Source organism: Myotis myotis, unplaced genomic scaffold (genome assembly GCF_014108235.1).
Source record: "Myotis myotis isolate mMyoMyo1 unplaced genomic scaffold, mMyoMyo1.p scaffold_m19_p_8, whole genome shotgun sequence".
NCBI lineage: Eukaryota > Metazoa > Chordata > Mammalia > Chiroptera > Vespertilionidae > Myotis > Myotis myotis.
Window position 1 is genome coordinate 81,517,664 of NW_023416390.1, and position 26,295 is coordinate 81,543,958.

General features: G+C 39.8%; 1 protein-coding gene and 1 pseudogene across 1 annotated transcript in view; both read left to right on the forward strand.

Annotated features, from left to right (window-relative positions):
* Nucleotides 1–26,295, forward strand: part of DPP10 (dipeptidyl peptidase like 10) — a 656,594-nt gene that overhangs the window by 323,780 nt on the left and 306,519 nt on the right. The window contains exon 5 of the mRNA XM_036320739.1: nt 7,985–8,059. Coding sequence (XP_036176632.1) covers nt 7,985–8,059 — 75 coding nt within the window. The remainder of the gene's footprint in view (nt 1–7,984; nt 8,060–26,295) is intronic.
* Nucleotides 15,222–15,332, forward strand: LOC118662373 (annotated as a pseudogene).

The window sequence follows — 26,295 nt, forward strand, 5'->3', positions numbered from 1 at the left end:
CAGCCTTAGTGCTCCATTTATCCTCAATTTATCCAGACATCTGAATTCTTTCACTCCATGCCCAGTCCATTAAGGCATTTGGGTGTGAGGCCCCTGCTCTACTGTGGACTTCAGAGAAACATAGAACTTGTTAGGACTTGTCTGATCTTCCCCAATATGGGATAGAGAAGATTCTAGTAGACTTTGTTTCTCAACTTTGTAACCCTTTTAGTGCCTACTATGGGGCTTGTCATATTGTGAATGTTCAATAAGTGAGTTTGGGCAGAATAGAATGATATACGCAAAAGAGGTATTACCAAATCTCCCTAAGCTTCATGAAAGCATGCATTTTCTTCTCAGCTTGATAAAATGTTTTGTCTTCCTTGTTTAATTGGTTTAGTTAACCACCTGTGTGTTTGTTTTTCTCTGTTTATCCTCACCTTGCTTAACTTTAATTGAACATTCTTAGATAGCCAATTTCATGCATTTTAATGCCCTTGGTACCATTTTCAGTGTCAAAAAAAAAATACACCAGTGGGCATCATTGCTAAATATTACCAATAAGAACATGTAGATAATATTTTTGCATTCCTTTTTTCAATAGTAATGAAGTGATTAAATACGTAGGTCAGATAACAGCATTATTGGCTACAATGAATGTCCCGAAACCCTAATTTGAAGCCATATAAAATTGACACTCAACCAGACTATATTGATGTCTATAATTTGGGTGAGTGTAGACCCAGAGGTCTCCTGTGGCTGCTAGGAGGAATTAATTTCCCAGCCGCAACAGATGATAACATTAATTGCTTATGCTGGGAGGGATTTGCCCGAGACTTCCAATGTTCCTTGACTAAGCTGCAAGGATGTGTTTCTTATACATGTTATCATCAGCAAGTCTCTTTGCAGCACCAGTGACCTGGGTACCACTCTCTAAATTCAGAGATGGTTCAGCAGCTTGGCCCCTGGAAAGATATTTGGAAAGTTTCCCAGTACGTGAGCCCTGCATGAGCTGGAGGCAGGAGAGTGATAATTAATAAAGTGCCAGACTGGATAATTGTGGGATCTATAAAAGATACTAAAGTGTTGTTACCGGAGGCACAGAAGCACCTGTGAATGTGTGAAGTTAATGTGTGTGAGGAACATCACAGGAGAGTGGGTGGGGACTAGGGAGGAGCGCTTCTCTTGAAATAATTCAGACTTCAGACAGGGAAGTTCTTTGGAGGGAGGGGAGAGACACTTCAAAGACCTGGTATGTTATCAGCTGGTGAGATAATGCAGGATTTATGAAAGGAATTACTCCTGTATACTTTTGTGATGTGTGTTCCTTTGTGAACTTCAGAAAAGTTTAACTGTGGCATTAGAGTTTTCTAATCTCCACAGTACAGAATGATGGCATCGCCCTCTTAACTGATATGTATTTACTTATTTGTTTGTAATTCTCACCCACAAACATATTCATTGATTTTTAGGGAGGGGGGAAGGGAAGAGAGAGACATTGATGTGTCTCCCTACACATCACCACTGGGTCCAGGGATTGAACCCACAACCTGGGTATGTGCCCTAATCTGGAATTGAACCTGTGACCATTCTTTATACAGGACAATGCTACAACCAACTGAGCTACACTAGCCAGGGCTTACCTGGTTTTTAAATAACAGTTAAACTCCCTTTACTGTGTAACAATTCACCTCCTGATATAATAATGTTGAATGAGATGACCTTGAGTTTTCAATGTCACTCTATATTTCCCACAGACTAATGTTTACCAAGTTTCAGTGTACAGCGAGTTAATGAGAGAGGTCCTGGTCGAGTAGCTCAGTTAGAGCATCCCGAATTGCCAAGGTGGTGGGTTCTATCCCCAGTCAGGGCACCTATAGGAATCAGCCAATGAATGCATAAATAAGTGGAAAAACAAATCAATGTTTCTCTCTCTCTCTCTCTCTCTCTCTCTCTCTCTCTCTCTCTCTCTCTTCCTCAACCGTCCCTTTCTCTCTCTCTAAAAATAAATTTTCAAAAATAAGTTAATGAAACTCTAAGAATGGTGAAACCTACCACATAGTGTTATCATGAGGAGGCTTGAGGATTATTGAAAACTGCAAAAATCTAAGCAATTTATAGCCTTATGATAGATGATAGATCCCATGGTAGCTCTATTGATGCTTTTGTTATTGTCATTGCTCTTGAAATGTTGTGTGTTTTTTTGAGAAAAAAATATGAATTATTATATGACTATTCTGGCCTTCTAAATACCTTATACATAGATTGTACAAGGTGGATGCACATGGCGGGACAAATGTAGGTTTAAAGTTGTTCATATGGAAAATGATATAATAATTAATAAAAATAATACAAGAATAAACTGTTTCTCATACAACTGCAAACTTATTTGTGCCCCACCCTGTATATATGCAAAAATCTAAATGTTAGCATTGCCACACCATCGTATTTTCTCCCAGACCTCAACTCTCTTGTCAACCTGGCTCAGAGATTAAACTGTGCTGTTTCAACCACAATGCTCTGACCCCACCTGGTTGACCTACAGTTCCATTCCACTCTGATACGAACTACCGGGACCCAGTGCCTGCCACGCAGAGTAAGGGCTTCTGACTGCCCCCACTTCAGGCAACAGCTTCAAGTCTCCAGTTCCCAGGTTCCCTGCCTTTCAGCGGAACCGGACCACGAATTCCACAGTTCTCTCTTAAGATTTGATAATTCTCTAGACCAGTGGTCAGCAAACCGCAGCTCGCGAACCAAATTCAGCTCTTTGGCCCCGTGAGTGTGGCTCTTCCGCAAAATACCACGTGCGGGCGCACACGTACAGTGCGATTGAAACTTTGTGGCCCATGGGCAGAAGTCAGTTTTCGGCCTGGGAGAGTCTATTTTGAAGAAGTGGCGTTAGAAGAAGTGGGGGTACGTTCTCTGAGGTCGACCCCTCAGATTGAGGACGTTTTTAGCAAAGGCCAGCTTAGGAGTACCTAATTAAATTAATAACAATGTACCTACCTATATAGTTTAAGTTTAAAAAATTTGGCTCTCAAAAGAAATTTCAATCGTTGTACTGTTGATATTTGGCTCTGTTGACTAATGAGCTTGCCGACCACCGCTCTATACTAACTCACAGAAAGTTGTATATTGTTGATCCTTGAACAACATGTAGTTAAGGGTGCCAACCCCGACTCAGTGGAACATTCTTGTATAACTTTTCACTCTATAGTAGGTCCTATTAGTGGATTCAACCAAGTGGGGATAGAACCCAGTAATGTTGATCCCCAGGGAATCTGCAGGTCAGAAGCTACAGTTTCGATTGCAAAAATACTGTTTCCCATCCTGATTGATCCGATCTGCAGATGTTGAACCCAGGGATGAAAAGGGTGAACTATATTTACTGGGGGAAAATCTGCATACAAGTACTAGTATACTGGCATAGTTCAAACCAGTGCTGTTCAATGGTCAGTTGTACTATGATTACTGGGTTACAAAGGACACAAATGATGAGCCAGGTGCAGTAGGGTAGATTCCGAGGGCCCAAATCTCTGTCTCTGCGGAGCTGGGTGTGCCATGCCCCTAGTCCATTGGTATGTTTAGTAACAAGGAAGCCTCTTTAAATCTTATCCATCAGAGTTGTTATCCAGGTCTCACTACCTCGGCACCTGATTAAATCATTGACCAAGTGCCTGAACATCTCCTGACCTTCCACCCTCCCTGACCTCCAGGACTGGACATGCTAATCCTCTAACGAGGGATCTGGATCCTCTGATGACCAGCCCCCATCCAGACACTCTCTAGCCACTCACCTAGCGCCAGAACCTAAACTCATTCATTAGCATAAACCTGGGATGTTCAAAGAGGATTCCTTATTAACAAAATACACTCCTATTGCTCAGGAAATTCCAAGTACTTTAGGAGCTCTGTACCCAGAACCTGAAATAAAAAGCCAAATATATCTTTTTCATTATTCCATGCAAACTTTCCCAAATACTCAGTACAGTGGGGCCTTGACTTACGAGTGTCCGAACTAACGAGTTTTTTGAGATAAGAGCGGTCTCTCAGCCGATTTTTTGTTTCGAGTTGCGAGCTAAAATTCAGGTTACGAGCCAGCTTCAGATACCCCACCTCTAGTTGGCTCAGCAAACGTCACAGTGAACGCCACAACATCAGCCCAGCATCACGTGTCTCACTCCTTCACTTTTTGATTTGACATATGAGTAATTTGAGTTACAAGCTCCATCAAGGAACGGATTAAACTCATAAGTCAGGGCCCTACTGTGTCAGAGTTTCTCACCTTGTCCATTGTGTTTTGGGGATTTCTAAATGAGAAAATCTTGACTTCGCCCTTTTCTGTTCATCATGGAGCACAGTCTTGTGAAAACTGCCTTGATATGAAGTGTACAGAATTATTAAGATGTATATCTCTATTCGAGGGAGGTTGTCTAAAATTATACACTATATTTTTTGTATTTTGTAGGCTTTTGATGCATCAATTCAATTTGCTTGCTTTCTCTTTACTTATTATTATTATTTTATTCCTTACCTGAGAATATATTTTTCCATTGATTTTTTTAGAGAGAGTAGAAGGGGTGAAGGGAGAGAAAGGCAGAGAGAGAGAGAAAGAGAGAGAGAGATGTGAGAGAGACAATCGATTGGTTGCCTTCCGCATATGCCCCAACTGGGGTTGAACCTGAAACCAAGGTATGGTGCCCTTGACCAGGTATTGAACCCATGATCCTTTGGTGCACAGGCCGACACTAACCACTGAACAATGCCAACCAGGCATTTAGATAGAAAGTTAAATGCAATCTCTATTTAAAATAAAATTATTTCTCCACTTTAAATAAATTTCTCCATTTTATTTTCAATTTTTTCTGACATCAAGTCTATTCAAAGATAAAATTATAGGCTCAAAATCAATGAAATACTGGGTCATTTTCCATATATATATATATATATATATATATATATATATATATGTATTTTTTGTGTTTTAATCTGTTTCACTCTGGAAGTTTACTTTAAAGAGAGTCTGTCTTTAATATGTGTCTTTTTTCAATATAAATATACAAAATGTAAGAAAAATACAGTAAAAAATCATGATACCACATAATGTCACTATTTCTTTTCATTTTGATGAACATCCTGTCTAATAAAAGAGAAACATGGTAATTGGCATATGACCGCTACCCTTCCCATTGGTTAATCAGGGCAATATGCAAATTAACTGCCAGCCAAGATGGCAGCGGGCAGCCAGGCAGCTGGAAGCGAACATGAGGCTTGCTTGCTTCAGTGACGGAGGACTCCAACATTCCCCGCTTGCCTTTCCGGCCTCTGAGCTTGCAGTCTGAAACATTGTAACAAATATAGAAGCTAAACAAAACCCGAGAAACCAGCTTTCAGCGAGCCAGGATCTCAGAGCTGGAGTTGATACAGAGTTTCGATTATAGAACACAAATAAACCAGATACCTGTTTTCAGCAGCGGAGGCCTAAGAGCTGGAGACAGAGCTAAACCTGGCCCAGAATAAAAAAAAGAAAAAGAAAAAAAGGAGTGGTTGGGAGCTTCAGTCAGCTGGAAAACAGCCCTCAGCCCCTCACCCAGACTGGCCAGGCACCCCAATGGGGACCCCCACCCTGAAGGGTGTGTGACCAGCTGCAAACAGCCATCATTCCCTCACCTACGCTGGCCAGGCACCCCAGTGGGGACCCCCACCCTGATCCAGGACACCCTTCAGGGCAAACCAGCCAGCCCCCACCCATGCACCAGGCCTCTATTATATATAGTAAAAGGGTAATATGCCTTCCATCACCGGGATTGGCGGAGCCGCGAGGCCTCCCGGCACTGGGATCAGGGTGACAGGGGGCAGAGCCCAAACCCCCTGATGGCCCTGTGGCTCTGTGTGTGACAGGGGGCGGGGCCACAACCTCCCTATCCTCCCTGCTCAGTTCGTGACAGGGGAAGGCGCCCCAACCCCCTGATCGGCCCTGCTCTGTGTGTGACAGGGTGTGGCGCCCCAACCTCCCCCCCACAGGCCCTGCTCTGTGTGTGATGGGGTAGAGCCATAACCTCCCCATCGGCCATGCCCTGAGTGTGACAGGGGGCGGTGCCCCAACTCCCCTATCGACCCTACTCTGTGAGTGACAGGGGGGAGCTCCCCAACCCCCTGATGGGCCCTGCTCTGTGTGTGACAGGGGGCAGTGCCCCAACCCCTAATTGGCCCTGCTCTATGCGTGACAGGGGGGAGCTCCCTAACCAACCTCCTGATTTTCCCTGCTCCGTGCATGACAGAGGGGAGCTCCCCAACCCCCTGATTGACCCTGCTCTGTGCATGACAGAGGGGGGCTCCCCAACCCCCTGATTGACCCTGCTCTGTGTGTACAGGGTACGGAGCCCCAACCACCCTGATGGGCCCTGCTCTTTGCGTGACAGGGGGCAGTGCCCCAACCACCTGATCGGCCCTGCTCTGTGCGTGACAGGGGGTGGCACCGCAACCTCCCCATCGACCCTGCCTTGAGTGTGACGGGGGCGGTGCCCCAACCCCCCCAATCGGCCCTACCCTGAGCGTGACTGAGGGTGGCATCGCAATCTCCCAATCTGCTCTGCTCTGTGCATGACAGGTGGTGGCGTCCCAACTCCCCAATCGGCCCTGCTCAGAGCCCGACCAGGGGCTGCACCTAGGGATTGGGCCTGCCCTCTGCCACCTGGGAGCAGGCCTAAGCCAGCAGGTCGTTATCTCCCAACGGGTCCCAGACTGCGAGAGGGCACAGGCCGGGCTGAGGGCCCCCTCCCACCCCCCCCGAGTGCACAAATTTTTGTGCACCGGGCCTCTAGTACAAATACAAAATCCTTTTGGTTACTTAAGAAGTTCAGTGAGTTTTTGCTTTTTATTTCTTTTAATGAAAATATGATATAGTTTTATAGTGATAACATGTAGAAAAAATATGGTAGCAATTATTTTATTAATGAAATGTTTACTATAGCCTCCCTACATTTTCATATTCATCTGTATATTCACACATACATACATGCATGTGCCTGTTTAATGCTGGAATGAGAATGCCTATTCAACAATTTTATGGATTTAACAGAAATGAAGGTTTTTTTAATATGTATATATCCAAATGCACGCTAAGCTCTCTGTTATTAAAGACTAGAGGCCCGGTGTACAAAATTCGTGCAACAGAGAATGGGGGGAGGGGATCCCTCAGCCCGACCTGCACCTTCTGCAATCTGGGAGCCCTCAGGGGATGTCCTACTGACAGCTTAGTCCCACTCCCTGTCGTTCTCTGCTCTCTGTGGACCTACCTGCTTGTCTGCTTTCTGGCTCACTGCCATGGCCAAGGGCAAGCAGGGTCCTACTGTCTGCTCTCTGCGGGGTCCTGCTTGCCCCTCGCCACCTCAGCCAGAGGTAAGCAGGGACCTAGTGTCTGCTCTCTGTAAGTGGCAATCAGGGCCCTGCCGTCTGCTCTCTGGCTCGCCACTGCGGCCAGGGGTAAGCAGGGCGCTGGTGTCTGCTCTCACCAAGGGGAAAACAGGGCTGAGAGGACCGGACACTCCAACAGCGGGGCTGAGGGGACTGGGTGCTGCCATCTTGTGGCTATGGGTGCGCCATCGTTGTTGTGGAGTGATGGTTAATTTGCATATTACCCTTTTATTAGATAAGACTAGAGGCCTGGTGCATGAATTTGTGCACAAGTGGGGTCCCCTGGCCGGCCAGAGGGAGGGAATGTGAGAGGTTGGCTGGCCAGCCCCCCCATCAGGGACAATTGGGGGGGGCTGCTGACCCAGGGGAGGGGCCGCAAGAGGTTGGCTGGCTGGGTGAGGGACTGTGGGAGGTTGGCTGGCCACAGGAGGTTGGCTGTGGGAGCGCCCTGACTTCTAGGGGGCTGCTCCTGTGTTGAGCACCTGCCCCCTCGTGGTCAGTACATGTCATAGCGACTGGTCATTTGGTTGTTTGGATGCTTAAGCTTTTATATATATAGATAATTGTTTTTGTTTTTGTTTTTTTTTAGGGAACCTTCAAAGCATCAAGACATTCAGTTTCACCAGATTTGAAATATGTTCTTCTGGCATATGATGTCAAACAGGTAAAGAAGTGATCTCCTTTGTTAAACTTTTCCTTGTGATGCAATCAGCTGGCGTTTATAGTTTTCCTTGGTTATCTACTCATCTAGAGAAAACTTGGCTTATCTATAGCTGCAGGGGTCACTGATGAGCAATATTGCACAAGAGAAGTTCTTAGGCAATGTCCTTCCACACCTGTCTAGCAAGTACCTGGTGCAGTGGTCCTCCAAGTCCATCTCTTTCAGAGGGGAGTGCTTCAGGTTAGCTGTTCTGACGGGAGATTTTGACCTTTTCAGGATAGCTTTACTCCGTATTTGAATGTTTCATGTGTGTATACACTAGGGAATTTTCTTAATGGCTGTGCCCTGAATGGCAGTGTGGATAGTGGGAAGGGACTGGTGAGAACATTTACTTAAGTTATGGTGAATGTGGTTTTTGGTGGTATTTAAGCATAAGCCTTATGGTTGTAAAAAGTTCTGAAAGTAGGGCAAGCCAAGAAATTAATTCTGAAGAAATAAAATATTCTAATTGCAATTGGGGTTTTATGATTCCATGTCAGCTCCACAGCACAATTAGAGCAGTACTATGGTTGAGTATTTAGTACTTAGATGTAATTCTCACTGTTAAAAAGCAAAGTAAATGTTGAAAAGCCAGTTCAGCAGATTAGTTTCTGTGGAAAATAAGTGATTGGAAATCATTCAAGAAAGTTTTATGTGCTTTAGGACAGACAATAAAAATTTATAGACTTAAGGCAGAAAGCCTCATATAATGTATTGAAAGCTTTTGAGCACATAAAATGTCACAGTTCAGAGGACCTTCTGTTTGATGGTTTTAGTTATTTGAATTACATATGTGCTATATTTTTAATGAGTTTATGTTTTTATTTAAAATAAGCAACTTACACTGAAAAAAAGAGTAGAGGAGATTGCAATCAAAGACATTTTTATTCTATGATGTATCCTGGCCTTTTTACCTCAAATTTTGCTTTGTTATCTCTATTTAATTACATTTTTGAAAACCACATGTAACAGTAGAAAAAATAATTGATTTTTAAAAATGAAAATATACAACACCCCCAACTTTTTGAAAATAATATTCTTTTTAAACAATTTTAACTGAAAAGTGTTATATTAAACTGATAATAAATATCTTTTTGTGTGTTTTTTAATCAGATCTCAGTAGCTACAGAACTTAAGGCTAAGTGGCATTGGCAGAGGGATTGACACACAAATCAATAAAATGGAATAATAAATCCAGAAATAGTCCCATACAAATAGGCCTAATTGATTTCTGATAAATGTGCAAAAGCAATTTAATGGGAGGAAGACAGTCTTTTCCACAAATGGTTCTGGGGCAACTGGACTTCCATAGGCAAACCATACAAAAATACACTCACCTAAGTCTTACACTATGTAAAAACTCATTTATGGATTTAAATGTAGAAATGTCAATCAATAAAACTTTTACTGAAACCCTAGCAGAAAATCTTTGGGATCTATGGCTATAGAAATAGTTCTCACACTATATCAAATTTATAGTGTGTACAAAGAAAAAAAGCTTTGTTCTGTGAAAGATGTTGTTATGAAGATCCTATATAATTAAAGCCTAATATGGTAAGTGCCCAGTTGACCAGTCAGTCGTTCAACCAATCAAAACGTAATATGCTAATGATATGCTAAGGTTACTCAACTGCTCACTATCATGTGCACTGACCACCAGGGGCAGAAGCTCCGATCAGTAGGTTAGCTTGCTACTGGGGTCTGGCTGATTGGGACTGATCAAGATGGGCCAACCCCGCTCCGTGCCCCCCTGATGAAGTCCTCCTGCAGTCCCTCCCCTGCTGGCCAACCTCCTGTGTCCCTCCCTGGCCCTGATCGTGCACTGGTGGGGTTCCTTGGCCTGGCCTGCACCTTCTCACAGTCTGGGACCCCTCGGGGAATACCAGAGAGCCGGTTTCAGCCTGATCCCACAGGCCAGGCTGAGGGACCCCACTGGTGCACGAATTTGTGCACTGGGTCTCTAGTTAAAATGTAAGGTACAGACTGGAATAGAATACTTGCAATTCAGATATTCAACAAAGGACTAATACCTAGAATATATCAAACTATCAAACGCAAGAATTACAAATATATATATATAATCAGAAAATGGGCAAAGACATGAGACATTTCATTGAAGAGGACATACAGATGCAAATAAGAACATAAAAATGCAGTTAACATCATTAGCCATTAAATAAATGCAAATTAAAACAAGAAGGGTTGCTGCTACCCTCATATCAGAATGGCTAAAATAAAATAAAAATGATTACACCAAATGATGACTAGCATTCAGGGAAACTGGATCAATCATACATTGCTGTTTGGAATGTAATAATGGTAGGACTGCTCTGGGATATAATGTATAAAATTAGGTTAACTTTGAATACTTGAGCAAAATATGTCAAGATTATATGAGAATATAATTAATGCCAAAAATGTAAATTAATATATTAAGAAAATCTTAATATTGGCTACTCTCTTCTTTGTGTTTTTGTTTTTGTTTGTTTGTTTAATTTCAGGAAAAATAGTTTATGATAATCAGTACTGGATTATTTTAATAAGAAAAAATGATCAAACTAAATTTCACACTCTTATTTCACTTCATTTATTACTCATTCTATTTATTCATCAACTGTTAGGTGTACACAACTGGAACAGGCATTGTGTAAGTTTGTGTGTGTGTGTGTGTGAATCAGCTCATTTAAGAAATATAGACTCAGGTAGAAGTAATATGACCAAACGTATCTACCACATACAAGGTTGGAGAGGGAAGCATATGAGTCTTTGAAGGTCAAATGAGGACAGATGAAAGAAAAACATTCCAGGTGTGAAGATAACATGGGATTTCATGGGAGGAGCCTTGTCTTTGAGGGATAGCAGTCAATTCAGACTTATCCACGGGTTGACCATTTGGGCTTAATAAATATTTTAAGCCCAAATTAGAAAAGAACTTGAAATTTCATTCTATTCTGTACTGATTATACTAAGGCAGCAATTGGGATTATTGACAGTTTTAGAGTAATTAAATGTCATGCTTACCTTGTGTGTGTGTGTGTGTGTATCCACATGCACATGTGTATAATGCCCATTAACAAAGATGGAAATAAACAATCACACAAAATCCAACCACCCAAACACATCTTCTAAAAGTATTTTGGTGTGTTTAATTCCTTTTATCCCCTTTATACATAAAAGTGGGGAAACAGGAGCTACCCTATATACTACACATTGTTTTAGGTGCATGCTATTATCCTGATTTCAGAAAGGAGAAAAGTTAATCTCCTTGAAAAGCTGGAAAATGCAGGATCAGACAGATTTAGAAATTTATCCAAGGTCTTTCAAGTAGGAAATAATAGCTGCACCCAAGCAAATTGGCTTTGTAAGATGATTTGTCTTTATCTTCATTACAAGGCAAATGAGCTGAACTAGAAAAGCTCAAATAAAGGCTGGATTCCAACTTTCAGATAGTCTACTGGTGGTGATGGTGCTTAAACCTGGCTGCCTCTCCTGAGTGGTCTTAGTGATGGGAGGGCATCTCTCTGACAGTTCAGTTCTTTTATGCCCAGTCTCCTTCTCACGGTTGCAGTGCTTGTCTGACCCTGGTAGCATCTCAGTTGGTGACTCTGTTTACACAGAAACAGAATCTGAAGCAAAGCAAGCAGAAACCTTTAGGTTCATGCCCATGAAATACTGGAGAAAGGAGCAGGAAATCAGATAATCTTTACCATTTCCCTATGTTTTTTAAATGTTAAATTTGCATGATCAAAGGCCAAGTAAATAGAAAAAAATAAGTTCTACTTCTTATATCCAAATTGTTGGGATTATCCAACTCTTTTTTTGGGGATGTAACAAATATTTAAGAGAAATATTTATAAAATAAACACTATATTATTTGACCAAGAAAAGAAGATCCACTCAGTGTTTTTTTTTTCTCTCGGGCTTGTGAACATCAATATGAAGACTGATTAATATAGTTCAGCAGGAGTTTTCCTGCCTGAATCCTCACATCTTCACTCTTGACTAAAAAATGGAGGAAGGATGAATGACAGGTCCTGGAGAGAAAGACATGATATCACTTATATGTGGATTTTAAAAACCAAACTTTTAAAAATAGAGAATAAAATGAGGATACCAGGATATGGCAGGTGGGGGGACAGGACAGATGCTTTTTAGGGTTCAAACTTAGAACAAGTAATAAATAAGACCTAGAGATATAACACAGAGCACAATAAACTTAAACAACAGTAACGACACTAATAAAAGAGAAAGATGCAAATCGACTGTACCTTCACGACACCCACCAGCCAATGAAGAATGAGCATGCAAATTAACCCAACAAAGATGGTGGGCTAATTTGCTTGTGCAGGCTCTGAGCAGCCGGGCATGGGGCTGGATGCTTGCATTGTCGCCATGGCGATACAGGTGTTCCACACTGCCCTAGCCTCTGGGCAGCGTGGGAAGGCGGGAAGGTGGTGCCGGCAGCCAGGGGAAGGAAGGCCCATTCTTGCACAAATCTTCGTGCATCGGGCTTCTAGTTGTACTATAATTATCAAACTTGATAGACTAGAACTTAATTATTCCAACTACTTAAAGGAAAGGATAATTTTGTAACATGGTAGAGGTGCTAATTATCCTTACAATGGCAATCACATTACAGTATATAAACATATCAAATTAACAGGTGGAACACCTTAAATTTACACAGTGTTAAATATCAAATATAGCCAAAACTGGTTTGGCTCAGTGGATGGAGCGTCGGCCTGCGGACTGAAAGGTCCCAGGTTCGATTCCGGTCAAGGGAATGTACCTGGGTTGCGGGCACGTCCCCAGTAGGTGGTGTGCAGGAGGCAGCTGATCGATGTCTCTCTCTCATCGATGTTTCTAACTCTCTATCTCTCTCCCTTTCTCTCTGTAAAAAAATCAATAAAATATATTTTAAAAAAATATATCAAATATATTTCAAATAAAAAAAGAGTTCTGGGCATGGAGGTGTAATGTGCTTATATTATTTCTTGTTTTAGAGACTGTCACAGCCCACTCGCAGTTTTTCTTCAATCACTCTCATGCTTTTTAATCAGTTCCCACACTCAGGCTAAACTGATTTTTATGAAAAGAAATCCGATTGTCATTATCTGTTTAAATCTTCCCAAGGCTTTCTGGGATAGAGATCAAAAGTCCTAACACAACCTACAAGGCCGTGCTTGTCTTCCCTGCCTCACCTCCCATGACTCCCCAGTTGCTTTCAGCATTTTGGGGTTTCCTACAGTCCCTGGAAACACCATGTCCCTTCCTATTATGGGGCTTTCACTACTGAAGCAAATCTTGCCCCATTATCTCACCTTCATAGAGATAACTTGTTCTTACTCTTCAGATGTCAACTTAATCATAATTTTCTTCAAATGCCAGAGCCATTCCAGACTTTTCTGACTCAGTGAAATCTGCTATCCTAAGTTTCATGGTCCTCTCCATCCCCTTTATAAAATTTATCACAGCTACAATTGCCTGACACAGTACCTAGTACAGTGTTACTAAAAACAACAACAACAATGAAACCTTAATATATGAATTAATAAACCAGAACCTCTAGCAAACTTTTCTTAAAGTTCTGGGTAAAAGTAAGTGGCCATTTTCTATGCTTTCTTAGGATCTGGTTTATATTTTCCTCTTAATGTCTTTGTCATTATATCCAACATGTCTATCTATGAGTAGATCCCATTGACTAAACAATAAGACCCTTAAAGTCAACAACTTGACTTCATTTATTTTAATGCTCAAATAGTTTTTGTTTTGTGTTTTTTTTTGTTTGTTTGTTTTTACAGCAAATGGAACATAGTAAACAGGCAAAGTTGGTGGAAATAAAGCATTGATTCTCAATCTTAGCTGAACATGAGAATCACCTGGAGAAATTAAAAATCATTAATGATTAGGTCCCACCCTGGAGACATCCTGATTTAACTGGTCTGGGAAACAGCCCAAAGATGGGCATTTTAAAACTCCCCAGGAGGTTGCAATGTGCAGCGAGGTTTGAAGGCCTCTGAATTTAAGTGAACTGGTCGATTCCACCTACTGAAGACTTTCCAGACTCCAAACAAGGGAAGGCCCAGAGATAAAAAATAAACATGCATACCAGTTTTTTCATACTGCAACGATTTTGCGCCAAAGTATTTACTTGTATCCCCTTATTTCTTGCAATTTCTCTTCAGAGTAGTTGATATTTTTATTTTTAGTAGAAATACAAAGGTGATTCCCAAACTTACCTAATATGACTGATTTTTTTTTTCTTTCCTGGAATAGCAGTTCTCAATGTGTGTTCCCAGAAGACAGCATCAGGGTCACCTGGCAGCTGTTGGCAATGCAAATTCGGCTCAGAGCCACTGAACCAGAAACTCTAGGGTGGGGCCCACACTCTGTGTTTAACTTGGCCGCTAGGGGATGCTGATGAATATTTACATTTGAGAAGCACATCTGTTTAGAGGGTCCTATTTCTCAAAATCCAAAGTATTGCACCTGAGAAAATATATAATTAGCCAGAAGTTACCCATGTACATGACAGCGGTTTAGGAAAAAATAACATTTACAACAGATCATCTATTAATTTTTTCTTTAGTGTTTTAAAATTGATCCTGGATTTAATGTCCAACTGTTCCTTTCTGGACTTGGACACTGGTCTGGCCTCATTTGCCCTTCCAGGTTGGTGCTTAATCTGGCATGTTATAAGTACATGTGGCGTAGTGGGGAGTGCATGGGGTTTGGAGCAAAATATGTGAGTTTATATTTAAGCTATTCATTCTTAATTTTATGGTTGGAATGTTGCACATGCACATATTATGAGGATAGCCCGATGAATATTTACAAACTGAGCACATCGCTGTAATCATCAGCCAGGTCAAGAAGCAAAACATTACTGTGCTCCTTGCCAGTCACTACCCAGCACAAGGGATATCACTGTTCAAGCTTCTAATAACTTAGATTAGTTTTGTCTGTTTATGTACGAGATAGATGATAGATAGATAGATAGATAGATAGATAGATAGATAGATAGATGATAGACAATAGATAAATACATACAGTATGTATTATTTTATGTGTCTTCTTATATTCAGCTTAAGTTTGGGAATATATCCACATCATTCAATAGTTGGATATCACTTCTTAGTCTTTTGGCTAAGATCAAGTGTAGTATCTGTTCTTATCAGTTCAGTAGTTGGATAGTCCCATATTCTTTTCCCTATTTTATGGTAATCTCCTACCTATATTATAGTTTATTAATTCTACTCCTGATTGGACTATGACATGTGTATATTTATATGAATAATAGATTTTGGCTTCAGATTTTTTATCTAATTCTCCCTTTCTTATCCATTGCCCTGTTTCTCCTCTGGCATGTATTTTAATAAGGGGCTGTAGTAGAGGGAACAAACCTCTGCTGAGTATTCAAATCGTGCTTTTTCTGTGGAAAGAGTGTTTGTCAACTTAAACCTCCCAAAGTCCATGCTCCCTTGCCAGTGACATCATTTGTTGCACAGGCAGGAGACTTAGAGATGCTCTAACATAAGAGCCCCACTCCAGGTTGCAGAGCTGGGACACAGCCCATCTTTCTAGTCAACATCCCACATCTTTGGATCTTACTGCCATTTTGAAAAAGCTTTTACATGTCTTTGAGGAATTATTCTGTACTCTGGTATAATGATTTTTCTATTCATTACAAATAATATCAATTGTATTCTAATTTACTAACTACAAGATAAATAGAATTTATATGGCATAGTATTATTTGCAACACTCAGGCAGCATGTATTATACTTCTCCAGACTTATACATTTTATTTTTATATCTGCTTCTTAGAAGTTGTTTCTCAAAAATAGCAAACTAAATTATTGTAGAGCACATTGCAATGCCATAAATTCAAAAATATTCTTAGATGATTAAAATATGTTTCAAATATGAGGAAATCTAGATGTTATAAATCTTGATGATCAGAATATTTGTGGTTGAGAATTGTAATCTAGTATTTGACATTTCCCATATCAGAAAAAAATATTTTTCTGTTATTCTTGAATCATGTTAAGTCATAAATAGTATTTATTATTGAAATTCAGTTTTCTTTATGTATTATCCCAATATGTTTGAAATTATTTGTCCATTGAAATTATTAAACAATTGCATTTTTAATCCATCCTTGAAAAGGCAATTGTTTATATATTTTAGAAAAGAACAAAAATTTTAAAAACTCTTTTTTTAAAATTATATTTTATTGATTTTTTATAGAGATTAAGGGTGAGAGATAGAGAGTTAGAAACATCGATCAGCTGCCTCCTGCACATCTCCTACTGGGGATGTGCCTGCAACCTAGGTACATGCCCTTGACCAGAATCGAACCTGGGACCTTTCAGTCCGCAGGCCAACGCTCTATCCACTGAGCCAAACCAGTTTCGGCTAAAAACTCTTTAAAATAATACTCATTTATATTTTTTTATTATTTGATTTAACAATGCACATTAAATGGACTAATGAATAGTTTAACTAACTATTTATTTTACATTGTAAACTGCCTTATTATGTCTTATGCTTGGGATCAGACACTTTAATTAAAGTAACTGTTGTTTTAGCATAATTAGAACTGTCCTTTATCTATAATGGGGCATAAATCTTCAGGAGAATAGGCTCTTTCTGAAACGAAAAGTAAAATGGAATGACTTTTTGAAATCCCTCTGGAAGGACTGGATCAGTTGTATGTGTGCTGGAGTGGCGTATGGGTGCCCGTCCACCAGAGCTGATGCTCTGCAAAAGCAGTGTTGATATTCTCCAGAGCTAGATGTGTTCATTTCTTTTTTTTTTTTAATTCTTTGTTGTTGAAAGTTTTACACATGTCTCCTTTTTCCCCCATCGACATCTCCCCGCCTGCTCCTGCCCCCAACACATGCCCGCACCCCCCTATTTTCTCCGTCCATTGGTCATGCTCATATGCATGGATACAAGTCCTTTGGTTGAGCTCTTACCCGCCGTCCACCTTCCCCTACCTTCCCTCTGAGGTTTGAGGTTCTGTACATAGAAGCATGGAAAAGAGCGTTCATTTCAATTATGTTCCTACTGGTCTGGAGCTCTGTAGACAAGACCCTCTCTATGATAAATATCTATTTTAACTAAGAAGAAATCACTGTAAAATAAATTTTGCATACACTGCTGCCTGAAGTAGTAACTCTTCTCTAGTGAATTATCTAATTAATTTCTGGGTCTTAATACTTCAGTGCTTTACAATTACAGACACATATTTAAGAAGTCTGTGGGCGTAGAGGTTCTGGTCATGGGATTGTCTAAGCTATTAAGATTCATATACTTGGGCACACTGATATTTCAAATAATCCTATTAATAACAAACTCAGAGAAACGGCAGCATAAAAATGGGACTGTATTCAAATATATGGAACTTGAAGTTGACTCTCAGAGTCTCCTGCCTTCCAGGGACCATAAAATGCACTTTCTATGTTCTGTTGTAGCTGCTGCTAAACTGCCTTCCTAGTTACCCTCCTTTTTACTGAAGAGGGGTAATAAGGCATGAAAAAGATATCAATATCCTTTTGGGAATAGTTTTCTTTGTTAAAGCAGAACAATCCTAGGAGGGGGAAAAAGAAGGCAGGGAAGAAAGCTTAAGTTTTGGAAGATTGTATTTTACAACTTTCCTTTTTTGTAGTAGCTATTAATATATTTACCTGTTTATTGCTATTTTACCCACAAGGCATTTATTTTATTTTGATTTTGAAAATAATATGCTTACTATAGAGAATCTGAAAATACTTAAAAAATGAAGATAATTAAAATGCTTGTATTTATCTTTTAGAGGAAAACCACTATTAATATATTCATTTATCCCTTTTGAGTCTTGTTCATGTCATAGGAATGTGTATATTTTTTCCATTTATAGACAGAACCATTAGAATACTTGGAGAAACACTGTATTAGCAAAATACTGTCCGATTGAGCGTTCAGGTGTTGTTCTGGTAACCTAATACTGTGTGTACTGACTTCATAACTTAGTAGCATAAACAGTACCTTATACTCATGGACGCTGTGTGAGGAGTTCTGGAAGGGCAGTGCTACACTGGTCCTACCTGTGTCCTTACACCTTTGCTTTCAGATGTTGCCCTGATGGAAGCTGGATTATCTGCCTCAAGGGTGGCTCAGGACTGGGCTGGCAAGTTAATCCTGGCTGTTGATTGACGGCCTCAGGTCTTCTCCAGGTGGACCCCTCCCACGGGGCTACCAGATGTCCTCATGGCACAGCGGCTGGATTCTCCCAGAGTGGGTGGTAGAAGGCAGCAGGTGGAGTCTGCTATGCCTTTTTTGGCCTAGGCTTTGGACTCATAAATCTTCACTGCTGCTATATTCTTATCACCCAGGGGTAGCTGGGATTCCAGGAGGGAGGGGAGCACACTAGGCCAGGAAAACTAGGAGGTGAGAGTCATTGGCTGCCACAGATCCTGTGATGAAGGAATTGAATTGCATGAAGGCTTTGCACAGTACGTCGTGAAAACATGGTGGTATTAGGAGGAGATTACATGTGAATGCTGGTGAAGTTAGGTGGTTTTAAAGCTGGGTAACTACCCGGTGATTGATTAATACTATGTGTGACAGCCTCTTTCAGTATGTCACAAGCCTGTATTATTTTCATGATCCTTTCCTGTTCAATGTGAATTAAGCTGTTTTAAATCAATCAATCAATCAATCAATCAATCAATCAATCCCTATAAAAGTTTTGAATAAGTAAGCTAGACTGAAGAGTTGAATTAGCAGACTACAGAAGCAAAATTACAGATGATCTAGAGATGGGAATGCTGGTCCAAGTCAACACATGTGTTTTATAAAAATGTGATTCTTAAAATGTAGGATGAGGGAAAGTAACTCACATGCCACCTTGGGTATTTTATTGACCATAAACTCAGTATAAAGTTAGTCTGGCAGGAATTTTGAAAGCACTGATATGTTTTTAGGTCAATTTATAAAATTAAACTTTCTAGAACTGTGCTGTCCTGTATGGTAGCCACTGGCCACACATGGATACTGAACACTTGAAATATGGTTTGTTTAAATTGAGTTTTGCAGTAAGTGTAAATATACACACTCCAGATTTTGAAAGCTTAGTAAAAAAAAAAAAGCACAATATTACTAATGAATTATAAATATAGCATGTTGACATAATGTTCATGTATATTCCATTAAGTAAAATATGTTAGTCATTGATTTCACTTGTTTTTATTTTTCATTAATGTGTGTACAAAAAAATTAAAACTACATGTGTAGGCCTAACCTTAGATTTCTGTTGCTGGCGCTGCTCTAGGACACTGGAGGCTCATATCCCGGGACTCTAAGTCCCAACTGGAGAACACCTGGGTCCTGTACCCAACTGAAGGCTTGTATAGAAGACAACAATAATTTTCAAAAATTTAGAAATGACAATGAATTAATTAGATATGTAGTTGTGGGATGAGAAATTTGGAAAAATATAGGGTGAGTAATAGATATGTTAGCATTGCAGATAGAAATTAGATGTGTTTCTCAATCCAAAACTAAGGCCAATAATATGCAGTGGCATCAGGAAGGCGGATTTGGGTTCAGCATGAAGAAGACTTCTCTAACAATGGCTTGTTCAATAATTCAGAGCCAGTGTGGGAGGGAGCAGCTACTTCCTTTAGAAATTTCCGAAAGGTAAATGGGTCACTGTTCATTAGTGGCACTGTACACAAAATTTTGCGTGGACAAACTGTGCTGGGGTAGTGAAATTTCAAAGCCTTCCTTTCATCCAAGAAAGATAACAGTTTTCTCTCTGAAATACATCATACCATAAACACGGGAAGAAAGAGATGTGTGACTCTCCAACTAATGTGTCAAGTTTGATATCTTGCAGAATATACAGTCTCTGACTCCTTTCGCTGGAGATTTCAAACAAAAGCAGTAGAGTTGCTTTATTTAGTCACATATATTTTGAATATGATCAAATACAGGCTAACTTTTCAATAAAACAATAGTAATTCTTACTGAAATAGAAAACTTCAAGTAGAAACAAACCAACAATCAGAATATGGACACCTAATAAGAAAGCCAGTAGTAGTGTTTTCTGATTATTCCAAGAAATAAGGTATGCATGAATTTTCTCTAATTAACTTTTAGTTCTTATTATGTTGCCTGTTTAAAAACAAAACAAACCAGTTAAACCTTGTGTGTTGGTAATTAAGCAGCTCAAAGGTGGTATAATTAGCCAAATGGAAAGGACCTCAGCATTTCTGAGGAAAGAAGTGGTAGAGAATGGAATTACAGTCATGAAGCTACCACTGTTTAAAAGATCCAAGCCAGAAAATAACCAAGGCTCATGGTAAAAACATCGAGACTTCATTTTAAAGAGCTAGAGTTGTGTTTACATATGAGATTTAATCCAGTATACCTGAAACATAATGGAGTATTACACAGTTGTACTTCATTTTACTTATTTATACTTAATTTACATTTTTACCTAGTTTTCTACCCTTGTACCTTAGAGATCACTTAAGACTCTAACTGGAGCTTAATCTGTGTGGCGTCCCCAACACCAAGAACCAAGGAGGGGCCCACTATTGTCATTTTATTTTTTTCAACAAATGAATGATTGAGGGAGGTAGAAGACAAAGCTTCATGTCTCAGGGACAAAGGACACATTCCCTGCTTTTTAAAAGTTTGTATTTTTTACTTTTTGTTCAATTACAGTTGACATTTTATATTATTTTATATTAGTTTCATGTGTACAGCATAGTGGTTAGATAATCATGTATTTTCAAAGTGTTCCCCTTGGTAATTCTAGTACTCACCTCCCACTGTGCATAGTTATTACAATACTAGAGGCCCAGTGCACGAAATTCATACACTCGGGGACCCCCCCCCCCCCTCAGCCTGGCCTGCATCCTCTCACGTCCGGGAGCCCTCAGGGGATGTCTGATTGACAGCTTAGGCCCTTTCCCCCTGGACATCCTTAGCGCTGCCATAGAGGCAGGAGAGGCTCCCATCATTGCTGCTGTGCTCACCAGCTGTGAGCCCAGCTTAGGGCTTCTGGCTGAGTGGTGCTCCCCCTGTGAGAGCGCACTGACCTCCAGGGGGCAGCTCCTGCGTTGAGCAGGATTGGGCTGAAACTGGCTCTCTGATATCCCTGAGGGGTCCTGGATTGCGAGACGGTGCAGGCCAGGCCAAGGGACCCCACTGGTGCATGGATTGGGGCAGGGGAGGGACACAGGAGTTTGGCCAGCTGGGGAGGGATCTTGAGAGGTTTCTAGGGCATGCCTGGCCCATCTCACTCAGTCCCAACCAGCTGGACCCCAGCAGCAAGCTAACCTACTGGTCAGAGCATCTGCCCCCTGGTGGTCAGTGCATTTCATAGAGAGCAGTTGAATGGCCTTAGCATATCATTAGCATATTATGCTTTGATTGGTTGAATGGATGACCAGACGACCAGACACTTAGCATTTTAGGCTTTTATTATATAGGATTATTGACTATATTCCCTAAGCCAGCAGTTCTCAACCTGTGGGTCGTGAACAATGAAAATACATCCTGCATATCAGATATTTACATTACGATTCATAACTGTAGCAAAATTACAGTTATGAAGTAGCAACGAAAATAATTTTATGGTTGGGGGTCACCACAACATGAGGAACTGTATTAAAGGGCCGCAGCATTAGGAAGGTTGAGAACCACTGCTATTTTGTAACTACCAGTGGGTGCTTCTTAATCCCTTCACCTTTTTTACCCAGCCCCTCAACCGCCCTACCGTCTGGCAACCCACAATTTGTTCTCTGTATCTATGAGGATTTTTCTGTTTTGTTTATATATTTTGTATATATGGTATTTGTCTTTCTCTGTCTGACTTATTTCTCCTAACATAATACTGTATAGGGACATCCGTTGTTACAAATGGTAAGATTTTATTTTATTTTATTTATGGCTGAGTAGTATATATGTACCACATCTTCTATATCCACTAGTTAACTGATGAGCCCTTCAGTTACTTTCATATCTTAGCTATTATAAATAGCACTGCAATGAATATAGGGGTGCATATATCTCAAAGTAGATTAAAGCTTAAATGTAATATTTAAAACCATACAATTTCTAGAAGAAAACATAAACAGTAAAATCTCTGACATTTCTTATATATATATATATATATATATATATATATATATATATATATATAATCTCTTTGGGCAATGGAAACAAAATAAAAAAATAAGCAAATGGAACTACATCAAACTAAAAAGTTTTGCTCAGCAAAGGAAAACATCGGCAAAATAAAAAGACTATTGAATGGAACAATACATTTGCTTTCAAGATACATCTAATAAGGGGTTAATATCCAAAATATAGAGAGAGCTCATACAATTCAACACCAAAAACAAACAATCCAATTAGAAAATGGGCAGAGGACCTGAATAGACACTTTTACAAAAAGGACATACAAATGGCCAATAGACATATGAAAAGATGCCCGATGTCAATAATCATTAGAGAAATGTAAATTAAAACTATAATGAAATATCCCCTCCGATATATCAGAATGGCTATCTTCAATAAATCAACAAATGTGTTGGTAAAGATGTGGAGAAAAGGAAACGCTCATTCACTGTTGGTGGGAATGCAAATTAGTGCAGCCACTATGAAAAACAGTCTGGAGTTTCCTCAAAAAATCAAAAATCGAACTGCCTTTGGACCCAGCGATCCCACTCTGGGAATATATATGGAGAAATCCAAAACACTATTTTTTAAAAAAAATGCAGCATCCCTTCTTCTTCTTCACAACTTTTCAATATCCTGTCTCAGAATAAGAATATGTCATCATACTTTGCAAAGGTGATGAAAATCCAGAATATTAATGTGAAATGTGATTCTCATTAAATATATAAATAATTGAGGTTCTTCACATATAATTTTTAACCTTAAATTAGTTCATGCAACTATAATTTTGCCCTTAAATTTATTGTGTCTAATTGACAGTGATTTTAATCGTTTTTCTTTCTGAATAGAAAAAAAATGCCTATACTACTTCAAATGAAAACAATACTTTTTAATATAGAGGTATCACTTTGTCATTACTTTCCTTCATATGTGGAGTTGAGAAACATTTTGTAAATTTTTTTTTGAAATTTCATGTCACCCAATATGTATGCCTATCATATATAACACATTCTTGGAGAAGGGCATTTTATTAGTAACTTAATTATATTTATTTGTAGATTTAATCATGCCTTGAAACCAAAATAGGTTGCACGCTAACTTACTCTCTCTTATAATTGACAAAATTATTGTTGCATTTATAGGTGTGATGTAAAATATAGCCATGTTGCAAAAGATAGTGTGAAAGGGGAATTTTTATAAATAGTGATTGTGGTTGATAGGCATAATGTTAATAAGGAATAGAAATTTAAAATCTGACTAATTGACTTGTGGATTACATCTGTATTTATTATTCATTTATAAAATAAAATGAGGTCTTTGTTTTCAGAAAAATGCCCCAAATTACTGTACAATAGATAAAAACAGATAGTCATTTTTCCTATTATTATAAAGTTAGGTTATTTCACATTTCCCACTATACAATAATGTTGTGATGAACATCCTTGCACTTACAACTATGTCCACATTTCTGATAAATCACCATGTCAAATGATGTTAATTCTGTAAGGACTACTGAAGCATATTACTGTACTTGTTTCCAAGAAGTTTATCTCAAGTAATACTTCCTCCAGCTCTGTATTACTTTGTGTGGATGCTTTTTTAATTCAACCTTTTAAGCATTATTAATTTCTGGATGAAAAAGTTCAAGAGATTTGATGAAGACCTTCTAGATAATAGCAGAACTGGGATCAAAATCAAAGGTCATGATATTAATCACAATGTTAAGATGATTTTAAAAGTAAAATGCATCTGTTAATCATAACTATTCATAGAGAGTGCATGTGTGCCCAGCATTGGTCTACGTGCTGTGATCATAGCACTAAACAAAAACAACTAAGAATTCATTGTCTGCGTGGACCTTATATACTGAGAGAGAGAGAATAAAGAAAATAAAGAAGTAAATTATATGGCATGTAAGATGGTAGTAAGTGCTAAGGAGAATTTTTTTATCTTACTTTTAAACTACTTTTATTTTTAAATATAGACTCAGAAAGTTGCAACACCCATCTCCAAGCTTCTCCCAGTGGTGACATCTGGCATAACCATAAGGCAGTACCAAAACCAGGAATAGTGGATTTATCAAAAGTTGCCTGCACAGTCAAATTAAGCCAACTACTCACTCAGATTTTGCCAGCTTTTGCATCCACTCATTTCCGGCACGCCTTTTTGTATAATTCTAGTTCACATTATCACATAACAAGCACCGCCCTGCGATTGAGAGGGAGATCTACTCTGTGACCACAGAGGACATCTCATGCTGCTCCATTATCATCCCACCCTCCTGCCCCTTCTCCGATTGCTGGCAACCACTGTTTTCCATCTCTATAATTTTGTTACATCCATCATGGTATGGACATGGGATTATAAAGTTTATAAGCTTTTTTTTTTTTCATTCAGTAGAATGCCCTTAAGATCCATCCAAATTGCCATGTGTTATCAATAGCTTTTCCCCCTCTTTGTTGCTGAGCAGTACACAGAAAAGGAGATGCCCTTAAGAGAGTGTTGTTTTCCGTGGAGTAATTTCTGAAGTCATTCCTAAGGAAATGACCAGAACATTCAAGTAAGGATGTGAGCAAAGGCTCGCTCGTGTGCACGTCTGGGAAGAGTTTCCTAGGTGGAGGCAATAAGAAGACCTTGGTCCTGAGTAAAAGTTTGGGGCAGCAAAGAAGCACAGTGTGACTAGAGCAGTGGGAGAGAGTCAGCAAGCGTGACGAGAGGACATGGGGTTAACAGGGGCACAGACCTCGTAAGGCCCTATGATCCTCCACAGCCGTGTAATAATCGCAATAACGGTATAACTGTATTGATCATACAACTGAGGTGACCTGACATTTTCCCATGAAGTTAATTTCAAACATTGGGAAGAGTGAAGGGATTCTTTTCTCTCCAGTGTTGAGTAAAAATGAGTGCTTTATTTGAGCACAATATCTGGAATTTATCTTTAAAAAGTACTAATTAAATTTTATAATCCACTTATGAAATGTTTGTGTTGATTTTATCAAGTCTTTGGGTATATTTTGCATGAATCGGAAAGCACACGGATTCTATTTTTTATTTTCATCGTCCATGACCCACTGGGGCCTGCAGATCTCTCTCAGGGAACACAAACGTCTTAAAGCATTGACTGAAGAACGGGATGGCATCACCTGTAAGTCAGAGGGCACTGCCTCCGCATGGGGGTCTTCAGCACAGGAAATTCGATGGAAGGCAGGGGAGATGGATGGAGTGAAGTCTTATGGGACAGTATCTGTGGTCCTTTGATGTCATGATAGATGGCAGGCACTCCGTGGGCCTGCCAGAAAGTCCGGTCCATTTGGGAAATGACATGGCCCTGCCAAGTCCTAGCCTTTCATACTGTTTAAGTAAAGGGGGGGTAACTCCCTTTGATAGGGCCCAAAGGCAGCTCAGTGAATGAACAAAGTGCAGGTGGTAAGTTGTGGATATTAATGAAAACTGAGTTGAACCGGTGCTGGGAAGAGCTCACAATACTAATTTTAGTCACACACATGCTGACAACAATAAACTCACATATTAAAAAAGCCAAATGCATAGAGGTTCATTTATTTCAGCTAAAGATTGGCTTCTGCATGCAAGTTTTGTCTAATCTGGTCTGCAATATGCAGGTGGAATCCTACTGGTCTCAGTACTTATGCTGTATTTCCATCATCACATATAAGCTCCCAGAGGGCAGACACTGTGGTTTGCTTGCCTTTCATTGATTTCCCTACCATGCCAAGGATGTAGTAGGACCCGGTGTGTATGCAGTCACTATTTGTGAAAAGGACATGATTCTTTTACATCAAAGAATGTAAGTGACGACTTGCAGGTGCCCATGGAAATGTGACTGCTGCTGTCAGCAATTCTAGACAACACCTTTAATGAGCACAGACATCTGATCATTCACCCTCCTGCTTATAACAAAGCATTAAGAGATGAAACCTAACTGTCAAGAATCAATAGGCGGAAGTAGTCATTGTGCTGATTTGAATGCCTGCTGTGTGAGTGGCATTAATATTAAGTGT